Raw genomic sequence first — 9,492 nt, 5'->3', positions numbered from 1 at the left:
GGGGGGGGGGGAGGGAGAGATGGATAAATAATTATTGCATGGAAAGTATAATAATAAATGTATTAGATTTAGTAGTAGCATAGGTGGGAGTGAAGAGCGTATTTATTAGGAAGGAGATCAGAGAAGACGTAGAAGTGACTTCTGTAAAAGGCAAAAGATTTATATGCTCTAAAAAGAAACAGAGTATCGACTTTTGAACTGAGTTATGAATTCATACGTGTTTGGTAGGATGACTAAGAGAGAGATACTCCAGGAAGAAGGAAAAGTATAGTTTATTGGAAAACTACATGTAATCTTTAAAGAGGTGGGTTCTTGGAATCACACTGTCTAGATTTAAAACCTGCCTCTATCATTAGCAGCTTTGTGACCTTGGGTAATCACCACAGCTTTGAAAACCCACAATTTTCTCATTTATAAAATGAAGGCTGATAATTCCTACCTCAGGATTTTAGGGAGCCTTAAAAGCTGTGAAACCAAATTCAGTAGCTAGCGTGCAGCAAACCAACAATACGTGTTAACTCTTGTTATTGTTAATTTAAAATGCAAAAAGAGTGGCAGGGTATGAAGCTAAAGAAGGTAATCAGGAGTCACATTACGGTAGATTTGTCAGGAAAGTTAGCACTGTTCCCAGCATTAATTAAAACAAACGAGAACAATTATTAGGAAACAGTTCAACTGAAGTCAGGCTTAAGTCTACTAAAAATAGTTTTCAGGAAGCATCTTAATTATAATCTCTTGTTGATGAAGCCTAAGGCAACAAGTATGTACAAGTACCTTAAAGTCTACTAATTAGGAGGCTGAGATTGCTAACCTCTAATTGTGCAATTTGCAAATTTTTTTACATTACATTTTGTAATGCAATGCATTATTTTCCATTAATATTGGTGCTAAACTTCATTTTTCTAGTATTTTTTCTTTATACATTTCATATTTTTAAAAGTGAGTTGGTAATATGGTAGGTAATACTTCGATTTCATCACAAAAACCATTTCAACCCTACCACCCAAAACAACAAAAAACACTGATCATGCCGGGCAAGATGGCTCATGCCTTTAATCCCAGCACTTTGTGAGGCCAAGGCAGGTGGATGGCTTAAGTCAGGATTGAGACCAGCCTGGGCAATACAGGGAGACTCCATCTCTACAAAAAATTTAAAAAACTAGCAGAGCATGGTGCTGTGTGCATGTAGTCCCAGGAACTTGGGGGGCTGAGGGGAGGATCGCTTGGCCCAGAAGATTGAGGCTGTAGTGAGCTATGATCATGTCACTGCACTCCAGGCTGGGTGACAGAGACCTTGTCTCTAAATAAATAAATAAATAAATAAATAAATAAATAACCTTGATCACACAGTGTAGCCAACCTTCAGAATTTTGGCAAGGGTATTTTAAGGGTAGAGTCAGACTCCAGAAAAAGCTGCAGGTGGACCTAAGGAAATTTGCATGGGACCTATGACCCCTATCCTTTGACATAGTTCGCATTGATAAAAGTTTCTCTAGTCCAAAAAGCAAGCGATATTTTTAGATTTTTATTTTGAGGAAGTCGTTTTCTCTGTAGGAGTTCAACTTCTCACTTATGTGAACAATATTCCTGTCATAGAAGGAATTTTTGTCATGAAAAGGTAATTCGGGATCACTACTGTTTGGAGTATTTAATCTACTCTATTCAGTATTTTTGAAGTTAAAAAGATCATACAGATATCTTCGCTTAGGAATGAAAGGTTATAATCTTTCAGCCGGCATGAGCTCTGATTTTGTTGATACTGGGTATACTGCTAATGCTGATTTTGATATTTGGTAAGTACTGGTTTATGTTATATCCTGTGTGTGCCTCAATTTCCCTAATGTAGTCTGAGTCTGTAGATAACACCTTACTTTATGCATAGTTGAGTCAATGCTTCAAGATGTTTAATGCTGAGTTCATTTCTTGTGGTTGACTATACTTTCCATGGTAGGAAGTTCTGAACTTCTGCTGCTACTGTAGGTCTTATCTTTAGGTTTGTGGATGCTTAAGAAGAACACTGAGACGATCTAAGAGTGCAGGGCAAACTTTAAAAACAATTTTTTTAAGAGACAGGGTTTCACTCTGTTGCCCAGGTTGGGGTGCAGTGGTGAGATGACAGCTCACTGCAGCCTCAAACTGCTGAGCTCAAGCAATTCTCCCTGATTCTCCCACCTCAGCTTCCTAGGTAGCTAAGACCACAGACGGGCCACCGGCCCAGCTAATTTTTGCATTTCTTCTAGCGAAGAGGTCTTACTATGTTGCCCCTTCTCCATGAGGCTGGTCTCGAACTCCTGGCCTCAATCAATCCTCCTGCCTCAGCCTCCCACAATGCTGGGATTACAAGTCTGAGCCACCGCACCCACCAGCAGAAACTTTTTTCAGGAGGCGACTGTGGATTTCAAGGTGACCTCCCCCACCCCGCCCACAGTAATATCTGTGACCCAGTAAACAATACAAGTGCCTATGACTGAATACAAAATTTCACCAAATAATATTTATTTCACTATTTGAGATGTGCCTGGTATCTCTCTTTCTTTTCTTTCTGGAGACAGAGGAGTGATCTTGGCTCACTACAACCTCCGCCTCCCAGGTTCAAGCGATTTTCCTGCCTCAGCTTCCTGAGTAGCTGGAATTAGAGGCACTTGCCATGACCCCCAGATAATTTTTGCATTTTTAGTAGAGACGGGGTTTCGTCATGTTGTCCAGGCTGGTCTGGAACTCCTGACCTCAGGTGATCCGCCCGCCTCGCATCCCAAAGTGCTGGGATTACAGACGTGAGCCACTGCGCCCCGCCATCTAACTCTATTTCATAGAAAACTGAAACCACTACACGCACCTGTACCCCTTCCAAGTAGAAACCAGCTAATTTGGTTTTACGAATCACTAAAGGGGTCACTAAAGGCCGACTGAAAACGCTCTTCTAGCAGTCTTCGCTGCTACTCCATCTATCACAGCCCATCCGAAAAGCGGCGTTAGCAGCTGGGAAGGCCGCGGCCGGAAGCTAAGTCACTGAGCCGCACTCGCGCTTCAGCCCGCAAGATGGAGCGTTTCCCTCCAGGGAAGCAGCGCCGCACCTATGCACAGCCTCGACTCGGTGGATGATGCAGGACTCGGCCCATTTCCCTGCCCTCCAGCTTTCTCAAAGTCAGCCCCGCCCCCTTATCTTTCCTCCGCGAGTTTAGTTTCGCCCCGCCAAGTGGGCAGAGCGCCGAACGATCGATGCTTTCTTCAGTGCCCCGAGAGCCGCCATTTTTGAGGGCGGGGGAAGAGAAACAAGCATCCGCAGCAGAGGCTCAATGGAATGCTGACTGGGTTTTGCTTCTCGTCCCAGCCCTGTGGGGCCGGGGCAGAAGAACCCATCAAAGCCCTTCCTCCGGCCGCCTCTCCGGAATGAGATCTCAGCACCCGCGTGGGACAGAATCCTTCCTCCTGCGAGAGTGAGTGGCGACCTGCGGCGCGACTACCGGGCGCCCGCGCGCGCCCCCGCGCGCCCCTTCGCTGTCAGTTACCCCGCGCGCCTCCGCCCCTCTACCGCCGGCCTCGCGCTCGGCGCAGACTCGTTTGTTTGTTTCTGCAGGAGCCCAGGAAGAGGCCGAAACCGAGACCATGCCTGGGAAGCTGAAGGTGAAAATCGTGGCTGGGCGCCATTTGCCAGTGATGGACCGTGCTAGTGACCTGACTGATGCCTTCGTGGAGGTTGGTGCGGGGTCCTGCCCCTCAAAACACAGGGAGCGCCAAGCCCTGTGAAGGATCTACCCACCTCGCCCCCAGCCCCTCAGCCTATTCCCCCCTCGACTGCCCTCCCGTCGGCCGTGGTTGTCCAGCTGTCTCACGAGGGATGACCGCCGAGACTTCAGTGCGTGCGATGGGTGCACGGCTTGCAGGCGTCCGCGGCACAGTCCGCTGCGCGGGGAGGCTCGTACTGTTCTGCATGCGGGGGTGACCCTGATGTCAGGACCATTAACAGGCCACCTGCCACTCAGGAGATCCCAAGGCGTGGCCGCGCAGCCACCGACACACACACACACACACACACACACACGAATGCCGGGGTGACTCTGATGTCAGGACTCTGATGTCAGGACTGCCACTCAGGAGATCTCAAAGTGTGACCCCACAGCCACTGAAACACACACACACACACACACACACACACACACACCCTTGGAAGGGATGGCCAGAGTGGTGGACATCATGTTTAAGAAGGTGCATGAATCCCTTTATGGACACTTGGAGTCCCACAGTGCGTCCCACGTGCCTAACATTTTGTGAATTTGCGATGCACGTTCTAAAACACAACTGCAACACTTCCTGCTCTTGCATAGACTGGTAGGTCTGATGAGGTGTTTCAGAGTAATTTAGTGCCTTGAGGTAGGAAGTCAATTAATTGCCATGGACTTAAATTGCAAAATTGCTTTTTAAGTCTAATGATTAGTTTAAAAGTCATGCAAATTAGTAAAGGCCTAGGGCCTGGAAGGTAATAACCCAGAGTCTGGAAGAAGCCAAGTAAAGATTGTAATAAAAATTGGCGTGATGAGCCAGAGCGTTAGAGCAGTAATCATTTGGGCTATTAGTGCTTAGAGTTGATGGATAGATATATCATAATATGTAGCCAAATTTCATCTCAATATTCCTGATGTTTCCTAAATGTTCTCTAACCTAATAATTGCAGTTCACTGCCCCTCCCCATTGTCATGGTGATTCTTAATCACTTCATTGGAGAAAGTTTTTGAGTGCTGTTGTGCCAGATGTTAGGTAATAGGAATCCACAAATAACCAAAGCGTAGTGTTTGCTTTCTGGTAGTTCAGACATCGACCCACACAGCCTATTTAATAATTAATAGGTAACGTGTTGAATTTAATAATTGCCTGATCTGTGCTAAGTACTTGTAAATTCTTAGTTTTCACAGCAGTCCTGCTATAGGAGTATTGTTATTGTCCCATGTTATGGTTGAGGTAACTGAGGCCCAGGAAGGGTGAATAATTTGCTTAAGGTTACATAGCTTGCAAACCTCCATAGCCTGACAGTTTGTTCTCTTAACCGCTCTGCTAATATAGCCTCACCAGACAGAGTGATGAATATTGTATTAGAATATGGAAACAATTGTCTCTGAAGGTTGAGAAATGCTTGCTGTGAAAGTGACATTTGAAATGGGCCTTGAAGGACAAAACCGGGCAAAGGGAACATCAAAGGCAAAGTCATAGGATGGGATATATAGTATGTTCAGGAAACTGCCTTAGTTTGGTATGTGTCTGGAGGAAAGGGTATGTGATATGTGGGTAGTGGAGCTTGTTAAGGATGAGGCTGGAAAGCCCTATTTTCTATAAAACCTCCTTTACTGTAATATTTATAAGGAGGGATAAGGAAGCTTTTTTTTTCCTTTCTTTCTTTTTTAAAGAGACAAGTTTTATTCTGTTGCCCAGGCTGGAATGCAGCTCACTACATCCTCCAACTCCTGGCCTCAAGCCATCCTCCTGCCTCTCCCGCTTCAGCCTCCCAAAGTGCTGGGATTATGGGCCTGAGCCACCACACCTGGCCAGGGGACTTTTTAAAGCAGAAATAAAATAAGATCATGTTTGTATTAGTTTGTTTCTTTATAGGATGGCCTGAATGGGGATGCTATTGATGGACTAGACAGATGGGAAGTGAGGCAGGGAGATCATTTAAGAAGGTGGTAAAATTATCCAGGTAATATATGGGAATGTGCATAGGAATGGATTTGAACAGAAAGATTTGTGGGACATTTCTTAGGTTAAAATTGTCAGGGCTTGATAATTAGGTGGATTTTGCTGGTGATGAAGGGGCTGATTCACGGGTTACTTACTACTTCCTTCTTTGAACAAATTGAGTGTCGGCTGTTTGCCAGGCTCTAGGCTAGTCACTGGTCTAGCCAATGGATAAACATGGTAAGACAGACTTGGTTCCTGCTCTTAATGCAGCTTATATTTTAGTGGGAGAGACAGATAAATTTAAAGGTAAATAAGGTAAATAAATTTTAAATTTATTTACAATTATTTAAATAAAAAGGTAAATAAATTTTAAATTTATTTACAATTATTTAAATAAAAAGGTAAATAAATTATTAAATATATAGTTACAAATTGGGATGGGTGCCATGAAAGAGAACAATAGAAAGAGAACAACAGGGAACACCTACTTTAGGTTGCGTTATCAGGGGAGGCCCCTGAGAAAAGTGTCAAACCCAGAATCTGCTGGATGAGAAGGAGCCTGCTGCTGAGGGAGCATATTTGTGTGTGTAGGGGAGTGGGTGGACAGAAGGTAACCCGGATATCTCACGTAGAGATTTGGTGTGTTTTAGGAAGTGAAGGAAGATGCCTGTGGCTGGCACGTAGTCAGTGAAGGGAAGAGTAGTATAAGATAAAGTTGGAGAGTTAATCAAAGAGCCAGTTTTGCAAGGACTAAGGCCATGATTAACAGTTTGAATTTTACCCTAAATTCATTGAAAAGCCCTTGTTAAGATGAGCACTGTTATTATACGGAGAATGGATTGAAGGGGAAAGAGTAGAAATCAGGCAATTAGGAGATTCTGTAATAGTTCAAATAACAGGTGATATGGGCCAAGGTGATGGATTTGGTAATGCAGACAAGTGGATGAATTCCAGGTGTATTTTGAAGATAGATTAAAAGATGACTCCTAGCTTTCTGAAGTATTGGGTTTTCTGAAACTCCATGGAGATGGTAAAGATTGAGGTGGATCATTTTCCATTTCAGCATGTTAGGTTTGTGATGTCTATAGGGCCTTTAATTGGAGATGTTAAGGAAGTGATTTATGACTGTGGCATTCAAAAAAAAAAGGTCTGAGTAAAAATGAGCACACAAGCCAGTGTTTCTCAACTGTGAGACCCAGGACTCCCTTTAGATAGCCGATATTTTGAAATCTACCCTTTCTATCCTGGCATGATACTTTTTAGTTAATATATCCTGTGTATTCTTACAATTAAAAACAAATCAGTACCATGGTCTAACTATAACAGAGAAATAGAAGTTGTTGTTGTTGTTATCGTTATTATTTTTTTGAGACAGAGTCTTGCTCTTTCACCCAGGCTGGAGTGCAGTGGTGTGATCTTGGCTCAGTGCAACCTCCGTCTTCTGGGTTCAAGTGATTCTCCTGCCTCAGCCTCCAGAGTAGCTGGGATTACAGGTGCTCGCCACTACGCCCTGCTAAGTTTTGTATTTTTAGTAGAGACGGGGTTTTGCCATGTTGGCCAGGCTGGTCTCAAACTCCTGACCTCAGATGATCCACCTGCTTGGGTCTCCCAAAGTGCTGAGATTACACGTGTGAGCCACCGTGCCCGGCCTGTTGTTATTATATTAATATGGAAGTACTTTTTCATGACCATAATAGAAAACATAAGGTAATCAGATGAATCAATGAATATTTATTCAGCCTTTGTATGTATTACACACTACTGGATGCTGGGGCTATAGCAGTAAATTTAAAAGAACTTCAGTCATAGAACTTACATTTTAGTGGGAGAAGAGAGTTCATAAATAAGGTAATTAAGTAAAAGATATAGTATACTGGATCAATGAATATTTATTTGACCTTTGTATGTATCAGACACTGTACTGGATACTGGGGCTATAGCAATAAATTATAAAAACTTGAGTCATGGAACTTACATTTTAGTGGGAGGAGAGAGTTCATAAATAAGGTAAGTAAGTGAAAGATACAGTTTGCTGAATGTTGAGAAATGCCACATATGGAGAAAATAAAGCTGGGACACGGAATAGGCAGTGCAGTGCCTATGTGAAAATCACACGAATATGACTGCTTCTCAAACAGAGTCAGATAGTTGTGTAGTTTTGGCATCTCAGATCTTCATTGCCATTGGTTATCTGATTTTTCAAAATAGTCAACTCATGGGAAAAAGCAGAGTTGCCTCTTGATTTACATGATGGTTGTAGTTCTTGACAATTATGTACATTGAAACCCAATTGCAATACTTTTATCTGTAAAACTGAAGTTCTAGGTAGGTTTCTTTTTTCTCTTTTTTTTTTTTTTTTTTTTTTTTTTGAGACAGAGCTTTGCTCTTGTTGCCCAGGTTGGAATGCAATGGCGCTGTCTCGGCTCACTGTAACCTCCGCCTCCCAGGTTCAAGCGATCTTCCTGCCTCAGCCTCCTGAGTAGCTAGGACTACCGGTACACCACCACACCTGGCTAATTTTTTGTATTTTTGTAGAGACAGGGTTTCACCATGTTGGACAGACTGGTCTTGAACACCTGACCTCAGGTGATCCACCCGTCTTGGCCTCCCAAAGTGCGGGGATTACAGGCATGGGCCACCGCACCCAGCCTTCTAGGTAGGTTTCTTACCCATGTGATTGTCTAGGGAGACATTTGAAAATCATGACGTGGTAAAAGTCTTCATTGTTGGGAACTCACTTGCATTGAAGAATACCTAACATTTCTGGCCCTTCCACTTAATGCAATTACTATTTTCCCCAAAAACACTGCTAGAAATTTCTAAAGCTTCTTTAGGATTTGGTTCTGTCTTTTTTGCAAACCTGTGACTTAGGGGAAGGGAGAGAAACAGGATGAATCCTTGAAAAAACTTGATATTAAGAGGTTTATTAGAGGAGGAGGACTAGGGGAAGGAAACTGAGATTGTGAGCCAGTGGGTGGGAGAAAAATGGGGAACATAATGTCTTAGAAGGCAAGAGAGGAAGTTTCTTTAAAGAGGAAGCTCAACTGTCAGATGTCACTGGGGTCAAGTAAGAAGACAGAAAAATTATTGGATTGGACAACATGGGGGTTGTGACAAGAGGCATGATGAGGATGGAATCCCATCCTGTAGTGATTTAAAGACAATTAAAGTACATGGGAAGTGAGGAAGTAGAAAGAGCATGAATAGGCTACTGTTTCAAGATGTATGGCTATGAAGGGGGGAGGAAAAATAATGTGGTATTTGAAAAGTAGTTTTAGTACTTAAGAAATAAATGAAAAGATACAGAACCTATTTGTGTGCTAATAGGAATAATCCCGTAGAAAGGGGAAAAATTAATGCAGGAAAAGGGGGATAATGAAGGATTACAATATGATAAAGGGAAAAATGCTTGCTACAGACTAAGTTCATAGAAGAGGGAGATAATGAAGCGTGGGCTAGTCATGAGAAACCTTTATCCTGGGCCTGGAGGCTGGTAAAATTTCCAAAGGAAGAGAGAAAAAGGAAGAAAAAATTTTCAGGTGACTAGGACAAACTTGACAAAAGCAGAAGAAGAAATAGGGTATGTATCGATGTAATTGTATTTCAATTGAATGAATTTCATTCATATGTAATTGGAAAGATTCTTGTTGAATAGAAGTGGGAAATAAATCTGGCTAGGAAAGGGGGATACAGATTACTGAATAGTCCAAAAATTAGCAGGAGAAGCCTATACAGTTGAAGCTCTCTTAACAACTTCCATTAACTGACTCATTGCAATCCTCAGTGCTCTGCATTCCTTCCGTAAACCGTATTCATAAATAC

At 42.9% G+C, this 9,492-nt stretch overlaps 1 protein-coding gene across 4 annotated transcripts in view; it reads left to right on the top strand.

Annotated features, from left to right (window-relative positions):
- The first annotated feature begins 2,968 nt into the window (after nucleotides 1–2,968).
- C2CD5 (C2 calcium dependent domain containing 5) overlaps nucleotides 2,969–9,492 on the top strand; it is a 95,770-nt gene continuing 89,246 nt past the window's right edge. For 3 of the 4 annotated variants that reach the window (XM_023209076.2, XM_023209074.2, XM_023209073.2), the window contains exons 1-2: nucleotides 2,969–3,437; nucleotides 3,578–3,696. In XM_023209076.2, coding sequence (XP_023064844.1) covers nucleotides 3,607–3,696 — 90 coding nt within the window. In that variant the 5' untranslated portion in view covers nucleotides 2,969–3,437; nucleotides 3,578–3,606. The remainder of the gene's footprint in view (nucleotides 3,438–3,577; nucleotides 3,697–9,492) is intronic. The other variant, XM_023209075.1, reaches the window with a different exon arrangement.

This window comes from Piliocolobus tephrosceles, chromosome 10 (genome assembly GCF_002776525.5).
Source record: "Piliocolobus tephrosceles isolate RC106 chromosome 10, ASM277652v3, whole genome shotgun sequence".
In the NCBI taxonomy this organism is placed as follows: domain Eukaryota; kingdom Metazoa; phylum Chordata; class Mammalia; order Primates; family Cercopithecidae; genus Piliocolobus; species Piliocolobus tephrosceles.
This window is presented reverse-complemented; position numbering and strand designations above follow the sequence as displayed.